Below are 21,869 nucleotides of genomic sequence, written 5' to 3'. Positions count from 1 at the left end.
GCATAGACAGATAGGTCTTCAAAAAAGTGAAGGTTATGGTATAGTAGAAGGGATGCCTCTTGGGCAGGAGAGGAAGGGTTCTGGCCCTCCAGTCTTCCAGCACCCATTGCCAGCATGAACTTGGAGAAGGAAATAGCAAAGCTCTCCAATATCTTTGCCAAAAAAAACCCTATATACAGTTGCTCCACAGGGTCATAAAGAGTTGGACACAACAGAGAAGGGATGCTCCAATGGGAGTCAGTGGGTCTGAGTTTTTATCCTACCTCTGCCCCAAACTGTGTGATGGTGGGTAAGTCATTTCCTCTCACTGGCTGTGTATATATTTTTTCTCTTTCCTGAGCCTCAGTTTCCCCATCTGCAAAATAAGAGAGTTGGACCAGATGATCTCTAAAGTCCCTTTAACATTCCAAATTTTATGAGTCTTGGAATAGAGTCAATGAGTCTTAAATGTGGAATCAAGAGTGCCCATGGCTTTGCCAACTTAATAATTCTGTGACATTCTCAGTTGATTCAGTTTATATGATGGGGTTGAACAACTAGGTAACCTCTAATGTCCCTTCCAGTTCTAAATGCTAGGACTTTCGCAGTCCAGTGAGGGCCAGGCCGCCCCCTTCCCCAGTCCAACTGACTTCTCCAGGGAAGGGCCCACTTGGAAGCCACACCCCTTGGCATGTAGGGCAGGGGCGGGGGACGAGGGGGAGGGGTTACGATCAGCTGGCGGGGCCACGCCCACGTCCTTACGTCTCCGTCTGCAGGATCCGCATCGCCGTGGGCCGGCCGGAAGCTTCGGGAGCCTGCAAGGAGCATGGACGAGGCTGCAGATTGGCTCGTGGACTCTCTCCGCTTGTAAACCGGGCGGGGAAGCGGGGGGAGCGGGGTGGGAGGGTAGGACAGCGGCGCCCGGGGCCAGCCTAGAGGCCCTGGGGAAGTCCGGCGGGACTGGGCGGAGTCTGGCTGTCTTCCCTCGGCTTGGGCCGAGAAGCCAGACATCTCCGGTCTCGGGTCCATTATCCGACGCGGGGGGTCAATTATTCCTCACCAAGTCACCCCCCGAGCCTCACCTTCCCCGTCTGTACGATGGGCATAAAATAAAGTCCCGCCGGACCCTGATGAGAGAAAGGCATTTTGTAGACGTGAGGTTAATGGTGATGAAAATGCGTAAAGCTAGTAATGACCACAGAAACACAGTAGTTCGTATTTATAATAAGGTTTGTAAGTGTTTCCCTCGGGCTAATCCTGCGAGGAAACTAGACTCTGAAGGAGCTTGTTATTAGGCACAAAGCTAAGAAAAGGCAGACCTGGTGCTTGAACCAACCCAAGTCTTCTGAATACACACAGTGTGCTTTTCACAGCATCATGCTGCTGTTTGTTTTCATTTAGGTACCGAGATCTCCATGCATTTGAGCTGCCAGGTCCCACCAGAGTCCTGGAGTGGACTGATAACCAAGGTGACCTTATTCCCCTTTGCCCACCAAGGTGACCTTACTCCCCTTTCCCACCAAGGTGACCTTACTCCCCTTTGCCCACCAAGGGAATAAGTCCTTCTTAGGTACCGTTTTAAAGGAACCCATAGGTGATGCTTGTCAGAGGGGACAAAGAGTTCTGGAGACCCAGTTTCCTGACCGTGTCCTCGAAGCAGTTTCTTGCCACTGCTTTTGTGATACCGATGTTTTCTATCCCTAGTTACTGTACGTCTTGCTGGGTAATGTTATGATGGAGTGGCTGCCCCTACTCAGAAATTTCAGGGTGTGGAGGGTGTTTCTGTACTTAGCTTTGGTCTAGAAGATGTCTGTTGGCTGACTTTTTTTTTTTGCTTCACCTTACAGGAGTCTATGTTGCGGGCTCTGAAAGTCAGAAAAGAAATGAAGTGCTGCATCTTCTTTTACCCCCCAAACTCTGTGCTGAAAACCAGGTATAGTGCAAGTTGAATTGCTCCTTCATTTCCAAAATGATTGTAGAAGTAGAAGGTAGCCTTTTGGACCTGAATGAATGAAAAAAGCCTTTATTAAGTGATTTACTACGTACTGGGCAGTCTGCTAAATGCTGGGAATACAAATATAAAAAGCAAGATGAGTCTGTGCCGTTAAGTAGCTTATATTCTAATAGAGGAAGACACATAATATAGGGGAGAGGTATTTTGGTTTGGGAAATTGAAAGGATGATGAGTGGAGCTGTAGGGTAATTAATTGAAAGTCCTTACAAGAGCTTGAAGTAGAAGGTGGGAAGGAAGGGTCATAAAGCATAAAGGTGTTGGAGAGCCAGGGTCGGGTCCAGCCTAGAGATAAAGAACTCTCTCTACTTAGGAGCCAAAGGCTCCAGGGTGAAAGCTGAAACAAGGAGGCATGGAATGAAGATGGATGTGAACAGGGTTGGTCATTAAGTATATAAGTGTGTAAGAAGTCCTGAGGGATATGTGTTCCCAAATTCCATCTGTCCTTTCCTCATCCCTTCATCATCCCACCCTAGGCCTAATGATGAAATCCTTCTGAACTCACTGGGCCTGCAGACCCAGATTCTCTTCCTCATGGCATTCTCACATATCTCCTATTCCCATCTTGGAAGGACCCATTTTGTGGGAAGAATGGGGTATAACTGTCTTTTTATCCATTTAACCAGTTGCTTTCCCTCCAACTTTGGGAAATACAGAGTTAGGGACTCTAGGATAGTACTGATGTGTATATGTTTTGTCTTTTCAGTAACAGTGAAGCCAACTGTAATTTTAGACAGCTGGTACAGGCAGCAGCAACAATCTGAAATGATTGTCTTTCATTTTACTCTCCTCCATGTATTCTGTAATGCAATGACAGTGACTTTATTGCGATTTCTTATATGTGACTCTCTAGCCCCTGACTCTGTGCCTTTTTACTACCTGTTCCCTATGCCTGGAATGCTCTCCCTGTTTCCAACTTCTGGCTTCCTTCAGGACTCAGCTCAAACCCCATCTTCTTTTTCAAGAGGCCTTTCCTGCTCTCCTTTGTCTTTTCCCCTTCACACACAGTACTAAGTGTATTCCCTCTGAAATTATATCTCTCTCCCCCCATCTGTCTCTATCTCTGTCAATCTTGAATATACATAGTTGTTTTCATGTTGGGTCCCACATTAGAATGTGAGTTCCTTGAGGTCAGAGACTATTTTTCAATTTCTGACTGATTGATTCCCACGTAACAGATTGCATTATGGATTGTCCTCAAATGTTTCAGCCCAGGTTTGGCTGTAAGCTTATACACTAATATGGCTAAGGTAGAACTGGTCATATTAGCTTGCCTATATGTACCATTTTTATGTGATGACAGCAAGTAGCTCACTAATTCTTAATGGCTATCAAGAGAGGGATTTGGAATATAAGGTTCATACTATAGCAGAAAGGGCTGAAGAAATGATTTCGCTGGATGTAAAACAAAGAACTTCCTTGATATGTTTTTTTGAGGACAAGAGAGACAAGCAGTACAAATTACCACATACTTGAAATCGTGGAGAAAGTTTTCATACTAATTAGCTATTTACTATCACCTGGGCAACTCTCATAGTTCTCTTTGACTTCTGAGACCCTGACCTGGGTTACATTTCTCCTAACCTTTTGGAGGCCAAAAATCAGACCTTGCTCCTGGGCTCCCCAACCCTTATCTCCTCTAGCTGCATTTATCTGTTATACTGACCTTCTCCTTGTAGCCATAACCATATCCCCACTTCTAACTTTGATTGAGCATTCCACTACCTACCTGCAGAAACCTCTGGTAAGACAGCTTGGGAAAAAGGCAGGTAGCAAAAGTAGCAGTAATCTTTCTCCTTGTTTGTGTGAGCTTATTGATGTCATGGAATTCATCTGTAAGAAGCATCCAAAAACCAGGGAATAGTTAATTAACTTTTTATTTGTGTTTTAGGGCTTATGCCCAGAAAGAGATTTCAGGATGAAACATGGGGGATTTTCAGACAAGCCTGTCTACAACCTGAAGCATGTGCCAGAGACCAGGTATAAATCAGCTCTGTGCCCCAGACAGTTTAATTCTTCTAAAAATGGTTTATTGATGCATTTTGTTTTTTATATCAGTCATTTTTAGATATGACCCTATTCTTAAAACAAAGAAAAACAGTTAAGCAAAACCAGCTGGCACCTTTGACAACATATACAACTTTCAGCGCTCAGAATTCCCTACCTCTGTACCAGAAGAAGGGAAAGGACAGAGGTGACAGCATACTTTCCCCATGCCCCAGCTCCGAATAAAAAACAATAGAAAAGTAGGATCATCGGTAAAATTAGAGCCTTGGTCAAAACAAAACAACAACAAAGGTTTCCCTCCCTCACACAGACAGACAGACAGACAGACACACACACACACACACACACACACACACACACATACACACATACACTCCTTTTTGCTGATTTAATAAAATTTGGATGTGCCTTAGACTCAGGTAGCAACCCACAGTTTAAGAAGTGCTCAAGGGGTTGAAACTGGAAAAAGTTTTAAGAAGCCTTGTAGAAAATGAGTTCAGAACAGAGGGAATGAAAGGCTACAAAGATGTACCTAAAGAGCAGATAAGAGAGCCGTGGTTGGCTACTGGAGATGAGGATTGAGAAAACATTTCTAGCAGGGTTTGTCTGACTAGCTCATTTGGTATATTAAGAGGTTTTCTTGGTCATGTTCAAATTCTACTTTGCTGTTTTTTTGTTGTGCATATGAGTTTTTACTTTTTTGGAGAAGTTAATGTAATGAAAGAGCAGTGGACTGGAGATTACCTTTAGGCCCAGCACTGTCCCTAATTGACTGTGGGACCTTAGGCAGGTCCCTTTGACCCTGTACTAAAGTTTCTTTACCTGTACAAAAAGGAATTGGATTAAATGATCTCTAATGTCTTGGGGCAGCGAGGTAGCAAGTGCTGGGCTTGAAGCCAGGAAGACTCATCTTCCTGAGTTCAAATCTGGTCTCAGACACTTACCAGCTGTGTGACCCTGGGCAAGTCATATTTGTCTCAGTTTTCTTGTCTGTAAAATGAGCTGGAGAAGAAAATGGCAAACTACTCCAGTATCTCTGCCAAGAAAACCCCAAATGGGGTCAAAAAGAGTCAGACACAACTGAAACAACTGAACAACATTATCCAATGTCTAAAATTTTGAGATTATAAGAAGTGCATTAGGAACAAGCCTGGTTTATATGAGTCGAATAGGATGAAAGGGGCAGGCTGTAGAGCCTGGCATAATATCTCCACTTGCTCTCCATAGGTTGCTGGTGACGAGTGGCCCACCGGGCAATTCTCTACAGGTGTGGGAGGTTGCAGAAGATAGTGGTAAGTGATTTCAGGAGATTTTTCAAATAAGATAATGGAAAATAAGGCCTCACATCAATATAACACTGTATGATTTTATAAAGAATCTTATAACATCCCTATGGAATACATAGTATAAATATTATTATTTCCATTTAATAGATAAGGAAACTGAGGCTCAGAGGTGGTAAGTGATTTGCCCCAGTCACACAAGAAGCAGTAGAGCCAGGGCTGAAACACAGGTTTTTTTGGTTGCTGTTTGTTTGTTTGTTTTGTTTTTACTACCATACTATCCCAACATGGATGATTTCCATATTTTTCATTTTTACTAATTTGATGGTATGAAGTGAAACTTTAGAATTGATTTAATTTGCATTTCTCCTATTAATGATTTGGATACTGTTCAGTCTTCCTTGCTACCAGCAATTTCTGTGTCTGTCATTCTAGCTGTTGTATTTCAGCCCCTTTTCTAATTTTATTGCTAGGATTCAATTCAGATCACTAAGTAGGTGTGTACATACCCTGTTGTTAGTATGCTTTCTGAAGCTATTAGCTTTTGCCCAGCCACAGTCACTGTGAAAGTAAAGGTTGTGCTGCCTGCAGAAAGATAGATACCTAATCCAGCTCAGATGTATGAGGGTTCCTTGAACATGTATATATATCCAGAGAAGGAGACAGCCAGTATACTCTTTCTTGGCAATCTATTCCAATGTTTATCTTCACTGTCAAGACCTTCCTTACATTTTATTTTTATCTAAACCATTTCTTTTAAAAATTCATCCCATTTTTTCTTTTACATGTTAAATGTGGAAGTGCTCCAGTATAGTAATCTTTGTTGATATTTTGTTTTTCTTCCTCCAGATGTGATTAAAGTCATAAGTACCATTGCTGTTCAAGGGGCAAAAAGCAACCTCTGGCCCAAGATTGCAGTCCTCACCTCTGACGTCCCCAAAGTCCTCCATGGGGCCATGGTCAGTGATCTGCACATTACTGAGCTGGAGTCCCAGAAGACTCTCTACATGTCAGGTATTGAAATGATACTCTCACCCTGCATCTGTCTCCCAGATATAGCGACCACTCCCTTATTTAATTTATTAATCGCTGTCTTTCTATGGGATCTCTCCCTCATAGTGTTCAAAATACTTCATGAAACTGATGTCATTTATGCTTGTCCAATTATAGAATGAAATACAATGTACTACAGAGGAAACAGTTCTGAATTTGGAGTCAGAGAATCTGGATTCAAAACCTGGGTCTCTGCTTCTTACTCCCTACTTTGGGCAAGTCACTTAAACTTCCTGGGCCTCTCTTTCTTAATCTGTAAAATTAACTAGTTGGATGAATTGACTTCCAAAGTCCCTTCCGGTTCTAAATGTGTGATCCTGCTATTTTCCTTCCACTTTGCCCCCAAAAGACTTTTTGATCCATCCTTGCTGGAGAAAGTGTGCCCACTGCCTGGTGTTCTTTTTATGAGAGGCTAGTCCTGATACCCCTTCTTATCCTAGACACCAGGTCCGTGTTTTGTCAGGCACTAGAAGAGAGAATCTGTTTCTACCAAACCCTCAGTTCTTGGGTGTCAGAATTGAGATAGGCATATGACTTGCTGCCATTCATATCCACTGAGTTTCCTTTCTCATTTGCATGATAACAAAATCTTTCTCATTTTGGCCTTCCAGGTGGGAGTGATAGTGAAGAAGAGATAAGTAGTCTGCAAGTATTGGATGCAGATACGTTTTTCTTCTGCTGTGCTTCAGGACGACTGGGGCTTGTGGACATCCGGCAGAAGCTGGGTGACTCAAAAAGGGCCACTTCAAATCCTGGACCTGGTGGGGAGCGGTGGTGTGCTGCAGTTCGAACCCCCTGGCAGGGGCCAGGCCCCACTCTTGCCAGTCTGTCCTCAAGTGGACAGCTTCAGCTCACAGACTTAAGGGACCTTGACCATCCAGTGACAACAGTGCAGTGTCCAGTTTCTATGCCCAGCCCAGACTGGGAGTTGCTGAGGGTAACCTGGGCTCCTTCTCTAGATGGCTACTTAGCCATTTCAGGTACCTCTGAGGCTGCATATCTGTCTTATCTTTATTTTCCAGGTGATTCCTTAAGCTTCAGGTTTCATGCCCAGTTTGCCCCAGAGAGTTAAAATTTACCTGCCAAGAGCCCTCCAATTGACCTACCAACCAACCATTTAAAAAAAAATATCCAGCCTACAAAGGAACTAGGGGATGTGGAAATGGCAGAAGGATGGTCCTCAGTTTTGTGATCTCTGGGGTCCTAGGTCTGCTAGGCACTGGAGGTGACTCTGTGTGTGTGTGTGTGTGTGTGTGTGTGTGTGTGTGTGTGTGTGGTACAGGTCTGCTCCAAAAGCCTTGTTGTGGTCTTAAGCTAGTAAAACTTTTAAGTTCTTAAGATTTAATAGCTTCCAGTTGCACTAAGACTTTTGGGACACCCTGTATATGTATGCATATAACTGGGTTATGAGGATTATTATAATTTCTGGGAGGTGGGTTCATGTCTTTTCTCTTTACACTCCAGAGTTTATTTTTGGTTTTATTTTTTCCATAAGGGTCTTTATTTTTCTTAACCTTTGGAGAAGAGTTAGAGACTAACAGATATCTTGACTCCCAGTTCAGTATATTCTCCGCTGTACTTAATGTTCTTAGTCATGGATGTGGTCAGCAGCGTTTTCAGTTTTAAAATAATCCAGTCTTAAAAGCATAGATGTCCTGAAGATGTTACCTGAGTATTTATTGGGCCATCATTGTAGTTTTTCACTTGCTGCTTTCTTGTGATCCATGTTTTAGTCATGAGAGGCAGCTTGATGTAGTAGAAGGAACAAGGATAAGGAGTTGAGACCTGATTTTGGTCCTGGTCCTGCCACCATCTTACTGGATAACATCAGGCAGGTCAGGGAACATGTGGGCCTTAGTCCTGTCCTGTGTAAGAGGAGGAGGTTGCATTAGATGTCCTATGCAGCCCTGGCCTTTTGTTGGGATAGTTTTGTTTGGGATAGAGAGTTTTTAGACAGCTTTGATATACTTGGTGAGGTTACTGACTACCTTGATTTAGGGAAGATGTTAACATGCCCTTTAGGGAATCTTTCATTTTTAAATTCAGCATCTAGTGGCTAGCTTTATGTCATGGAAAATTTTGAGGAAAACCTAATATCCTTTTACCTGATTTGTTTATTAAATCTTTTCTGTGTTCCTTAGGTTTTGGTGGGACTGTCCAGATCTATGACACCACGTCTTGGGAGAGAAATGGGAGCCAGGTAGAACCACTCTTTGTCCATAAAGGACATCTTTTCATGGATGGGACTGAGAACGACATACATTCACTGGTCACCACACATTCCTGGCACCCCAGCAAACCAAGGACATTGTTATCTGCAGCAGTTGATGCATCTTTGCATGTGTGGGATTGGATGGATCCTTGCAACTCCTGTTGATCCCAGTCAAAGGAAAGAACAGGCTCACGCATTCCCAAGTTATTGGTGTGAGCTCACTTCCTGTGTTGTAGAGATTGAAATGAAAGACCTGTAGACCTCATCTCTGCATGTAAGGGGCAAGTATTCTAAGATGCTGTTTGGCAGCTATGAGGGAACTGGTTTATTTTTCTTGAAATTAAGACAAAGGATAATGGTTTACATGGCACCACTAGGAAGCGAGAGGCTCAAAACCCATCTATCCATCCCTGTCCTTTGGCCTAAGCAATACCAGTAGCATGCCATGGGAAGTATACAGTAATTGAATGTAAATCCTCATGTGTCAAGGGTCTGTAGCAGGAGTATTATATGTTAGTGGATCTGAAAAAGTAGTGGTCTCATCCAGCTGTCAGTTGCCACTGTTTTCTTTCTCCTCCCCCCAAGTCCCTGTACTACCCTACAATACCCTCTCTTCACCATATACCCCTCCTATGGCTTGCCAGGATTCCCCTGCCTAGGTCAGGTACTTATCATTTTACTCCTCTATTATTTGCTTGAATGGTGCTGTCTGTAATAAGCTGCTGTTGTCACATTATTTTTGTTAATTTGAAAGCCCTGTGATTTTATTGGTGTGAGTACTCCTGCCACTGATCATACCTCCCTTGGCCTTTTAGTCTTTGTAATTCTTGACCATTATTTTCCCCAGTGTGTCCCACAGAGTATCTAACATTTTGGAGGCCTTCCTTTTATATTTCAGGAATTACCAATATGCCATTTGGCATTGTTCAATTCTTTCTTATTTTCCTTGTGTGACCAGCCCACGTCCATTTATACCTGCTCTTGATAATATCTTGCATGCCATTTTTTTGCAACAAATTGTTAGTAACTGAAGCTTATGCCTACAATGTGTCTTTCTGTTTTCCTAATTGTAGCTATTATCAGATTCTTTTTTTTTCAGTCTGCAAAGTTTCTGCCCCGTGGACTTTAGAAATTTTTCTGTGTGAAAGAAATTTCATTTTTGAATTTTGTTTATTTTTGTTTTTTCGCAAGGCAGTTGGTGTTAAGTGACTTGCCCTGGGTCACATAGCTAGTAAGCGTCAAGTGTCTGAGGCTAGATTAGCACTCAGGTCTTCCTGACCCAGGGCTGGTGCTCTATCCTCTGCATTACCTAGCTGCCCCCATTTTCAAATTCTTAATGTGTTCGTGAATTTACAAGTAGTCCTGATAGATTTTTGTTTTTGAGCAATTCAGATTGCTTAATTCTCCAACTTTAAGGTTAAACTTGGGAATCTGCATTTATTTCATTCTCCTAAGCTTCCCCTCATCTTGTTTTTTGATCCAGATGACTTCTAATGGGAATAATCTATGAGGAGAACCAAACCCTAAAAAAATCCCAAGGAAAAAACTTTCAGGGAAATAATGGCATACTGGTCACAGTTCTAACTGGTCTCAAACCTCTTACAGTTCAGTGTGAATGTGTCATACATAATTGTTTGCCAGAGGAAAAAATTATTTTCCAGGCTGTGGATTTTCCCCTTCATTTTGGCAATTTCTTTTATCTCAAGTTCTTGTTACTTTCTCTGCAGAAGTTGCTGTTTGGCTGTTCATTCCTTATAGGTCACAACTGTGTTGCTAGATACTCAAATACTTTTTGATGGGGTCTCCTCCTTTCTGCCTGTAGCTGGCTGTAGCTGGCAATATGAATAGTGAAGGTACTTCCAGGATTCTAACCTCTCTGAGAAATACTGGCCCCTCATTATTTTTTGTGTGGGTTTTTTTTTGGTGGGTGGGGTGGGGAGTCTGTATCTTCTTTCAAAACACGAATGATATGGAAGTATGTTTTGTATGACTGCACATGTATAACCTGTGTCAAACTGCTTACCACGTTGTGGGGGGGGTTGAGGGAGGGGAGAGAAGATGAAACTCAGAATTTTAAAAAATGAATATTAAAATTGTCTTTACTTGTAATTGGGGAAAAAAATAAAAAAAATAAAAAAGAAATCCTGGCCCCCTTGCATTGGATAGAAGGCAGTTACTCTCTTTAGAAGCTTTTCTTCTTGTGTTTGTTTCTGCTCATCCTGATGTGGAAGGATAACTCAGGGGGTTGCTAGATTACTTTTTTCCTCTGGGTTTTTGGACATGCCTCCTCATTTCTTCAGTTATGTTTAGGCAGTGTGATTTAATTTCCTTTCCAGGCATTAGGTAACATAGTTCTATCCATGTGGTGGATAGACATTGGATGTAAGTGTTCTGCCTCAGATACTTACTAGCTGTGTGATCCTAGGCAAGATACCTCTTTGAACTTCAGTTAGCTCATTTCTAAAATAAAATGGTTGGACTAAATGGCCTTTAAGGACCCTTCCAATTCTAAATCTCTTATCCTTTGTTTCCTCCTTTTTGCCATTTGTTGTTTGACTTTATTTGGCACATTCATTATTGTCTTGAGGTGATGAAGGAGAGCTGGGCATAGTTAACACCACTTATTCTGCCATCTCACTCCTGATACCCAAGGATAAAAGAGCAGCACTGTGGTGTGATGGGATAATCAGGACCTTGAAATCAGAGGACTTGGGTTCAAGGCCCAACTCTACTACTTGCTGTATGGTCTTGAACTTTTGTTTTCTTGTCTGTAAAATGAAGCATGTCTAGTAACAATCATACTACTTTCATTTAATAGCATTTGCAATTTTAAAATAGATTTTTATTGATACTGCTTTTTATATTACCTAGGTTTTTTATCTCCCCAATTCTAGCGAGCCATTTCTTGTAACAGATGATTTTTTTTATATTGAGGCAATTGGGGTTAAGTGACTTGCCCAGAGTCACACACCTAATGAGTGTTATGTGTCTGAGGCTGCATTTGAACTCAGGTCCTCCTGACTTCAGGGCCAGTACTCTATCTACTGCACCACCTCGCTGCCCCAATAGATGATTTTTTTTTAAAAGAAAAAGAGGGGGCAGGGAGGTGGCACAGTGAATAGAGAACCAGCCTTGGAGTTAGAAGGACCTGAGTTCAAATGTGGCCTCAGACATGTGATACTAGCTATGTGACCCTGGGCAAGTCACTTAACCCCAGTTGCCTCACCAAAAAAAAAAGAGAGAGAAAAAATTAAGAAAGTCTGATTAACACACTGAAAAAAACTGTTGTTATATGTTGAGAAACATGACTATAAATAACTAATGTCTTGGGAGATTCAGTGCTCTCCCCTTCTTCCAAAGTCCTGATTTTAAGTTCAGTCTCTTGAAAGACATTACTGATAATGAAATTGAATTAACTCTCCTCAATTTTGGTTATACCTTCCCCCAACCTTACAAGGAACTTAATCTAAGTTGGGGAAGGCCATTGTGTTTCAATCAAGCTTGGATGCTTTTGTCTAGATAGCCCAAGGCTGGGGGTGGTCTGAGTATATAGTTTCTCTGTCCAGGAATGTCATGTTGTCACTCTCAGCCCCCCATTTAGCATCTACTCTTTGAAAGGTATATGAACTCAGCCTGCCACCATGATTGTCTTTGGTCTAAGAGATGGCCAAATGACCATCCTTTTATTATTAACCTGCTGGCCTTATTAATAAAATGATTAAATTACCCAGAAACTATGTCCTCAAACCTTTTTAATTGTCACAATGTAATATTCCATAACTGTGCACTCTGGCTTCTGGAAAAGAGTAGGGGAAAGTGTCTTAGATCTCTTTGGAGCCAAGCTTGTTGTTTATAATTCTGCAACATTTAGTTTCAATTGTTTTGTAGCTGTTCTTTCCATTTACATTTTTGCAGTCATTGCAATATTGTATTCCTGGCTCTGCTTACTTTACTCTGTGTCAGTTCATATAAGTCTTTCCATGATTTTCTGTATTCTACATGCTAATTGTAATTTTCAGCACAATAATACTCCATTACATTCGTGTACCACAGTTTGGCCAGCCAAAATGAGTGGACATCTTTGTTTCCAAGTTGTTGCTACAGAAAAAATGTTGCTAAAACTATTTGGGTGCATATGGAGCCTTTTTTTTTTGTGAGTGACTTTATTGGCATATATTGCCAGTAGTGGAAACTCTGGGTTCAATGGTTTGGACATATTAACCACTTTATTTGCATAATTCCAAATTGCTGCCCAGAATAATCGTTCCAGTTCATGACTTCACAGTTCTGCCAGCAATGAATGCCTTAGCATGCTTTTCTTTCCACAATCCCTCCAACTTTGACTATTCTTTTCTTTTGTTATCTTTGCCAATTTGCTGGGCATGAAGTCAAGCTCAGACTTCTCTTAATATGAGTGATTTGGAGCAGCCTTTCACGTGCTTGTTCACAGTTTGCAATTCTTCTTTTGGGAACTGTTTTCACAATCTTTTTTTTTTTAATTTTTGCTAGGCAGTGGAGTTAAGTGACTTGCCCAGGGTCACACAGCTAGTAAGTGTCAAGTGTTTGGTCTGAGGCCAGATTTGAACTCAGGTCCTCTTGACTTTAGGGCTGGTGCTCCATCTACTGCACCACCTAGCTGCCCCTTGGGAACTGTTTTTACCAATGATCTATTGGGAATGTCTTTTGGTCATAATATTTGTTAGTTGTTTGTATATATTTTGTTCACCAAAATCTTATTGGAGATATTTGAAATAGATTCCCCTCTCCCCCTTACTTCTCATCTTATTCTATGTGGTAACTGGGTGTTCAAGAAGCTTTTCAATTTTATAAAATCAGAATTATCTCTTTTGTCTTTTGTAATTGACACACCCCTTTTTTGGTTGGGAATCCATCCCAGATTCATAGCTGTGTGAAAAGCATATGAGCTGCTTCATTTCTAATGGCATGTACTGTCGGCAAAAAACACCCTCACATTCATTTGATTGGATCCTGACAATACCCACGAAGAAGGAAGGACAAATATCCCAGTTTCCTGATGAGAAGTTGTGATTTTTTTCCAAGTTACAGAGCTAGTATATTACTGAAATAGATCTCGAGCTCAGTTCTTCTGACATCAAGGCAAGTGCTGCCTTCCCTATGCCCTGCTGCTCTTTGTTCCTTGCCAGTCAAAGAGCTCTAAGGGATGGAAGAGAGATAATTTGGTTTTTCTTCTCTGCAAAGCATAGTAAGGATCGGCTAGTACCAAATATGCCCATGTTATAAGTGGTCCTAGGGTTACTGGGAGGCCATGTGAAGGACTGCCACAAGGTCATGGCAAGTGCTTCAACTTACTCAAAATTAACTTTTTAATTTTTTTTTATTTTTAGGCATTTGGGGTTAAGTGACTTGCCCGGGGTCACACAGCTAGTAAGTGTCAAGTGTTTGGTCTGAGGCCGAATTTGAACTCACGTCCTCCTGACTTCAGGGCCAGTGCTCTATCCACTGTGCCACCTAGCTGCCCCCCAAATTAACTTTTTTATACACATGGAATATAAAGGTCAACAGCAACCAGGCAGGCCAGACTTCATAAGGAATGTAACTGGATAGGGATTGTAGGAAGCAGAGGTTCTCGTAGTAGAGGAAAGGGAAAATACAGAAAGTACTTCAGGAATCATAAAATTAAACTGAAATGTACCCAAGTCTCAGCCATGCAAGGAGTATCCATCATTTTCTGGAGTTTTGGGTTTCTCTTCCTTGAAAAGGCAAATGATTAGATAGCAAAGCTGATAAAGGAGAAAAGGGCATTTAGAAAACTAGTAAGCTTGTAGGTGTTCAAGGCTCCCTACATAGAGGACTCTGAATTGGAGCAATACATCATTGTCCTTTTATCTAGACATAATCCAAAATTAGGTAGGTGGAGATTCCTTAATCATTGGAAATAGAATTCCAAATACGAAAACCAGGAATGGACCTTGCCATGGTAGTCAATGCTTCCCAACCTCAGGACAGGATAAGCAATCTGTGAACATGGCTGAAAACAATGTAGGGAATGAACAAACAGTAGTGGAGTAAGTAGTAATGTAGGAGGCAGTATTTAATTCACAGGACAAAATTAGCTAAGTCATGCCATAAGAGAGAGCCTGAATCTGTGTGGGAAAGGACAAATCCGACCAAGCTCATAGATTGCTGACACCTCCAAGGAATTCAGTTAGCCTCCTCCAAGCTCCTGAAGAAGAGCCACTCCTGCTTATCCTCTATGAGCAGTTAGGAGAAAAAGCACTCTCCTTCCCATGAAGTTTTGTAAATCATTATAGTACCCTTGCATTTGTAAATCACCGCCCTTGGGCCCAGGAGCCCTGAACTCTATTCCAGGCCTGCCACTCACTGAAGGAGTGGATTAGATGATTTCCGATTCTGGGCCGGTTAGGAGGCTGGCCTTTTTTATGATCCCTCCACCCCCAAAATTCTAAGGTACATTCTAAGGCTAAGAAGCTTTATAATAGTTCTTCAAATCAGTCAAACAGTAAGCATTTATTAAGCCACACAAGTGCTGGGCAGTGGGGATACTATGATTAACCGTCCTCGAGTTTACATTCTATCAGAAGAGATAACACATAACGTGTTTTGTGGGGTGGTGTCTTTCTTAAGGGTAGGGTGGTAGGGGATGGAAGGGGCATTTGATAAGCTGGGTCATCTGCAAGGCTCTCAGCATGGCCCGCCCCGGCTCTCCCAATAGGCCCGCAACCAGCCGAGACCTTCATTGGTGTCCCCGCGGGGCCGGTACTCGCAGCCCACGTAGCCTGTGTAGCCCAGCTCCTCCAACAGCTGGAACAAGTAGGGGAAATTGAGCTCTCCGGGGCTGTCGGGCTCGCCGCGGTCAGGCACTTGGGCCACCTGCACGTGCCCAACCAGGGGCAGGAAGGCACGGATGTTGGCAGTCAGGTTCCCACCCATGATCTGCCAGTGGAACATGTCCAGCTGCAGCCGCAGGTTGGGCCTGTCCACCCGGCGCAGGATGGCTGCTGCCTGCTCTGGCGTGTCCAGGAAGTAGCGAGGGTCCGTAAGCCGGCTGTTGATGGGCTCCACGAGCCCCACGAGGTTCTCGCGGGCCAGCACGTCGGAGGCGTGCCGCAGGTTCTCCACGAACACGGCCTCCATGTCCCGGGCCACTGCGGCGCGCTCGGCGCCCTGCGGGACGCGGCCAGCCATCAGGTGCACCTGGGGGCAGCCAAGCTCCCGCGCGTACGCGACCGCCAGCTCCAGCCCCTCGCGGAAGGCGTCCTGGCGCCCGGGCACGGCGCCCAGCCCCAGCTCGCCGAGGTCCGTGGCCCCCGGCGGCGTGTTGAGCAACACCAGCCGTAGCCCGGCTGCCTGCGCCGCCGCCGCCAGCTGTGCAGCGGGCTCCGCGTACGGCCAGGCCACTTCGGCCACCTTGAAGCCAGCCCGGGCTGCGGCCTCGAGGCGAGCGCTCAGAGCCGGGCCCTGCTCCGAGAACAGCCACGACAGGTTGGCTGCGAAGCGCAGAGGAGCCATGGCTGTAGCTGGGTTCCGCAGCCCGCGGCCAAAGTTCGCGCTCGGCCGGGCTCCGCTCCGCTTTTTCCGTCTGGTCTCGCGCCCTCTGGACCGCTCTAGGCCGCCCTTTGCCCGAGTCTGCGGTAGAACGCGGGGGAGGGTGAAGAGGAGCTGGTGCCTAGAAAGACCTCGGATTTAGAGATGGGAGGAACCTTAAGGGCATCTAATCCGGCCCCTCTATTTTTTTTTAAACAGATGAGGAAACTGAGGAGTAGAGAAATAAAATGACTTGCCTGGGGTCAGGAATTTAAATAATTCAGTTTGCAGTAAGGAACCACAGAAGGTTTTTTGGAGTCAGGAGAACAGATCTAGGGTTATACAAGTGGTTTGGTATTTGAAACTGACATTTTTTAAAAAGCAGGTCTGTAAGTAATAATAGCTGAAATGGAAAGAATATTTTAAGGTTTGCAAAAGCACTTCAATTATCCCACAAGAATGTGTTGAGAACCTACCATATGTGCCGGGCAACCATGTTAGATTCTGGAGATACAGAGGCAAAAATTGGACAGTCCTTGCCCTCTCTTCTAAGAGAGAAAATAGGTATATATGAAACAAATACAAGGTAATGGGGAGAGATGCTAAGGAGTGGGGAAAATCAACAAGGATCTCAACCAAAAGGTGGCATTTGAACTGAGTATTGCGGTGAGAAGGGAGTGTATTCCAGGCATGAAGAGCCTAGGCAAAAGCACAGAAGGGGTGTGTGGAAAGTTGTGTGTGAGGAACATGGAGAAAGCCACCATTTTGGCTGCAGAAAAAGTTTTGAAGGGGAGTAATGTATAAGGTTAGAGAGGTAAGCTGGGACCAGGATGTGAAGAGTTTTAAATGCCGACAGAGGAGTTTAGGTTTGATTCTAGAAGTAAAAAGGAGCTACTTTTTACCTGCTGTTCAGTTTCGTTTCATCTTTCTGATGGTTCCTCCTACTGGTTTTAATTTGTACTTACAACTTCACTGATGTGAAAATATGTTTAATGGGTATGTAAATGTAAAGCCTATATCAGATTGTGCACCGTCTTGGGGAGGGTGGGGGGGGAGGAAAAGGGAGAAAAATTTTCAACTCAAAAGCATATGGAAAAAATAAAAAATGTTAAAAATTTTTTAAAAAGCAGCTACTTGATCGGGCAGCTAAGTGGTACAGTGGATAGAGCTCTAGCCTTGGAGTCAGGAGGACCAGAGTTCAAATCCGACCATAGACACATAACACTCACTAGCTGCATGACCCTGGGCAAGTCACTTAACCCCATTGCCTCATCAAAAAAGAAAAATAAAAGGGGCTACTTGAGTGACCTTTCAGACCAGTACTTAGGTCACCAGCTGCTTACTGTACATTTCAAATTGGGTGTTCCCATCTTAAACATCTTGAGCTCAATTTGTTCATATTAGAGGTCATTATTGTTCGGCTCAAACCTATCCCTTTTTAACCTTCCTTATTTATGTCAAAGACATAATGATCTTTCCAATTACCCAAGTTTGTAAGCATGGGGTCATCCTTAACTTTAGTCACCTCACATATCTACTTCATCGCGAAATGTCATTTTCACTTTCATAACATTTTTTCTGTCAGTACCCTTTTCCTCAACATATAAACATTCTAGTTCAGGTCTATTTTCCTTAATCATTTTCCTTAATCATTAACCACGATAACTCTCCTATTCAATAAACTCCAGTGGCTTCCTATTAACTATAATCATAAAGATTAATAGGGATGTCCCTGGCTGCCTTAAAGACTCGAAATGCTACCTACTTCAGGAAGCTTTTCCCCATCCCATTCAAGACTCAAAGCTGAAATCTTTAGATGTTGTCTCTCCCATCAGAATTTAAGCTGATAGCAAGAGCTGTCTTCTTTTTCTATTTGTATTCCCCAAATCACAGTGATTTGTATACAGTAAGCACCTAATAAATGTTTTTCATTCGTTTATTCCATCATCTTCTAGGGACTTCCCTTCTAAGGCTACTTTCCAGTGGCTCTGTAAATATACTTGTATATATACCTATTTTATTTATACATGGCTTCCCCATTAGAATGTAAACTCCTTGAGCTCAGGGGCTGTTTTTGCCTTTCTTTGTATCTCCATCACTTATCACAGCGCCTGACACATGGTAACCGTTTAATATGAGGAGGTTGATTGGAGTCCGGAAGGGGAGTGGGTTTGGTGGAAAAGAGGAGTTTTATTTTAGATGCATGAGCTGAGATGCTCACAGGATAACGTCGAAGTCGAAATGTCCTGAGGGCAGTTGGTGAAGCAAGTACTTTATCTCATCAGGTTTGATTTATACATGAGAAAGCTGGGGTTGCGGCTCAGAAAGGTTAAATGGCCTGTCAGGGACACGCAGCTACTATGTGGGGGACACGGGGCCCTAACCTGACTCCAGGTGCCGCGGGCCCCGCTACCCTGCCTCGCTCAGATTCGCAGAGAACGGCGGCCGTACAGGCCCAACATAACGCGAGAATCGCTTCCGAGTCGTCTTTCCTCTAGCGCCTCCCCAAAACTTGAGGTGCGGGGGGAGAGTTTTAGGGGAGGGGGAAGCACGGGGCAGCAGGAAATCAGAATACGGGAAGTAACCTCGGATTGGCCGGCCAAACCACCGCCCCGGAAGCTCTTAGAGGCATTGGAGGAAGTCCTGCCTCCTCCGTTCGAAGCTTCCGAGGAAGCGGAAGTCGCGGCACTTTGCGGACAAGCTCGGGGCAAATCCGTGGGACGGGTAGGACTGTCGCTTAGTTTCTGCCTCCACCACTGCCCCGTCCCGCAGCCCTTTTTCGCCACTCGCATATCTCACGCCCTCGTTCCTCGCTTGGTGTTCCTCCTCACTTCCTCTTCCTCCTCTCGCGGTGACCAAAGTGATGACAGTCCTAAAGGACAGGTCTAGCGAAGGAAATCCCTAAAATTCGTGGGTTTAGTAACGCGTGTTCACACGCAGCTAGTGAGTATTATGTGTCGTGAGACCGCATTTGACTCAAGCCCTCCAGACTCCAGGGCCGGTGCTGTATCTACTGCGCCACCTAGCTGCCCTTTGGTTAGCCTTTTAAAAGAAAACTGTTCACTTTATTTTTTTCTTTCTCTTTTTTGCAACATGGCTAATATGGAAATAGGTTTTGCATGCTTTCACATGTATAATAGGCATATTGTTTGGCTTCTCATTGGGTGAGGAAGGGGCTGAAAGGAGGGAGGTTTGGAAATAAACTTTTAAAAAATGAATGTTAAAATGAAGTGTAACTTTTTTAATGTTAAAAAACAAAAAACCGAAAACCTTGCCAATTAGACTCCACTCTCCGTCTTGCCAGATTTCTTACTTTCACGCTGCATCCCCTGCTCTACGCTCCAGTTAAACTGGAGCTCCTTGCAGTTTCCATACAGGGAACTTTTCGTCTCCCACTTCCATGACCTTGTACAGGCTGTGCTCCGAGCCAGCAATGCCTACCATACTTACTCTTAGAATCCTCTATTTGCTTCAAGGCTCTGCTCTGGTGCTACCTCCCAGAGAAGGCCAAACCATTTCATGTTAACTTATCTATGCCCCTGGTGTTTTCCTCCAGTAGAATGTAAACCCCTTGAAGGCAAGGCCTGTTTTAATTTTTGTGGTCCTATCTCCAGTGGCTGTCATAGTTCCTTGATTTTAACACATACTTAGTGGGCAGCCTGTCTAAACTTCCTTAAAATTCTCTCCCCGTTACCATCTTTTCCTTAGGTTTAAATTAACAGTGTCATTACTAATTTGAAAACTATTTTCTCAATAAAGCCTTCCCTGGCCACCCCAGCCGATATTGAGCTTGACTTGCTTTTGGCTCCTACAGCACCAATTATTTATATTTACACCATAGATTTGACACAGGAGGATGTATAAAGTGTATACATAAAAGGCAGCTGGGCTCCCCAGCTAGGCTGTAAACTCACTGAAGACCTGGACTAGGATTGATGGGATTAGAACAGCGAGTGGTTGGTTAATTGTGGGAATTGGGTGAATCACACTGATTCCATCTTGTAACTCAATTCTGTAGCTAAGCGGCTCAGTTCTCTTTCTATTCAATTATGAGTTTAGTTCAGCTTTGTCTTGTGAGAAAACTTTATTCAGTTGTGGGAATTGGGAGCAAACCTTATTGCATTGTTTAGACCTAGCCCTGCATGACTGGGAAGGTGGACCACCTCTACCTGCTGCTTAGAGACTCTTAACTAAGAAGTTAGGTTGACCAGAAACCTAGTCAGATCCCAAGACTGATGCAAGAAGTTTTCTCACAATTATACATCTCTAGCAACTCATATGTCTTATCTGATAACTGGCCCCTTACTAGTTAATCAGCTATTGTTTTCATGTTCCTTTGAATACACTGGGGGGAGTGGGACACCTCTTCTGAATTTTAGGGATTTCTATCTGTTAACTCTTTCCCCTCCCAATTAGAAAAGTTCTTAATTTTTCCTCCAATTAGAAATCAGATTACCTAGTTTTGTATTCTGGTTGTTTTCTTTTAATTAATTGGTCTTATTTGATGAATTGGTTTTTAATGCAAAGACATATCTCCCCCTATATTCAGGGTCCAGTGCCAAAGCTGAGGAGGCCTGGTCCTGATTTGTTGAGCAGTTGGCATGTATTGCTTAATAAATCAACATGCTCTGAAGCTTGAATCTTTGTTTTATCAGTTATTTCTTCTTTCACCTACCACAGTATACAATTTTATAATGCCTATAGTACAAATGATACAGTGGTACTATTGCCTTGGCGTAATGCCTCACACATGCTTAATATTTTTTGACTGAAATAGCTACTAGTATCACTACTGATTAGCAACACTTCAAGTCAGGCTTGTGAGTTGATATGGATCTGATGTATAAGTAACTTTAGACAAAGCATCTATAAAATGCTTCTTATATTCCAGGGACTGTGCTAAGCACTGGGAATTAAAAAAAAATTAACCACATATAGTGGCAGTTTCTGAGCTATTCAATGTATCTAATGTATATATGTATCAATATCAATGTAGCTCTCCGCTAACAGACACACTTTACTAACTCCTTATTCTAGCTTCCCTACAGAGTCTCCGAGTATAGGTCATTTTAACTTCGTGTGGATAGGAGTGCTCTGAAAGCCAAAGGTATCAATTCTGGAAGCTGTATGTTCAGTGCCAAATCCAGTTATTTGCCTTAATGTCCAAGGAAGCAGGATCTTGTTGTTCAATTGTATCTTACTCTTTATGACTCCATTTGGGGTTTTCTTGGCAAACATACTTGAGTGATTTGCCATTTCCTTCTCCAGCTCATTTTACAGATGAAATTGGGGCAAACAGGGTTAAGTGATTTGCCCAAGGTCACACAGCTAGTAAGTGATATTTGAACTCAGCTCTTCCTGACTTCAGGCCCACATTCCATCCAGTGTCACCTAGCTGCCTAGGTATGATAAGCCTTCAAATGTTTGGTTGTCACGTGAAAATGAATTATTCTGTCTCCATAAAGAAGAGCTAAGACCAGTAGTAGAAGTCAAAGGACCCCCCTCCCCCCAAAGCTAACAATGAACTGTTCTACCTTTGACTTAGTGAGCAAAATACTTGTGTCTCACCTGGATGATCATGTGAAGATTTTTGTAGAAGGAAATTCTAGTACTGGGCTGGAGTACTAAATAACCTTTAAAGTCCCTTTATACTTAAAGGTTCTATGAAAATAAAAGTCAGGTGGTAGGTTCAGAAACATTTTGTAATAGTTTTGTCTTAAGAATATCTGTTGGGACAGCTAGGTGGTGCAGTGTATAGAGCACTGGCCCTGGAGTTGGGAGGACCCAAGTTCAAATC

At 43.2% G+C, this 21,869-nt stretch overlaps 2 protein-coding genes across 2 annotated transcripts; one reads left to right on the top strand and one right to left on the bottom strand.

The window, feature by feature from the left end:
- The first annotated feature begins 734 nt into the window (after positions 1–734).
- WDR73 (WD repeat domain 73) lies at positions 735–11,473 on the top strand. The gene is made up of 8 exons (XM_020966525.2): positions 735–846; positions 1,381–1,448; positions 1,827–1,912; positions 3,882–3,970; positions 5,225–5,289; positions 6,130–6,294; positions 6,945–7,313; positions 8,475–11,473. The coding sequence occupies exons 1-8, from the start codon at positions 806–808 to the stop codon at positions 8,708–8,710; spliced, it is 1,119 nt and encodes a 372-aa protein (XP_020822184.1). The 5' UTR covers positions 735–805; the 3' UTR covers positions 8,711–11,473.
- A 3,563-nt stretch (positions 11,474–15,036) lies between these two features.
- On the bottom strand, positions 15,037–16,234 carry HYI (hydroxypyruvate isomerase (putative)). The gene has a single exon (XM_020966560.2). The coding sequence runs from the start codon at positions 16,055–16,057 to the stop codon at positions 15,230–15,232; it is 828 nt and encodes a 275-aa protein (XP_020822219.1). The 5' UTR covers positions 16,058–16,234; the 3' UTR covers positions 15,037–15,229.
- Between the last annotated feature and the right edge of the window lie 5,635 nt (positions 16,235–21,869).

Source organism: Phascolarctos cinereus, unplaced genomic scaffold, assembly GCF_003287225.1.
Source record: "Phascolarctos cinereus isolate Bilbo 61053 unplaced genomic scaffold, phaCin_HiC Scaffold_3;HRSCAF=262, whole genome shotgun sequence".
Lineage (NCBI taxonomy): Eukaryota > Metazoa > Chordata > Mammalia > Diprotodontia > Phascolarctidae > Phascolarctos > Phascolarctos cinereus.
This window is presented reverse-complemented; position numbering and strand designations above follow the sequence as displayed.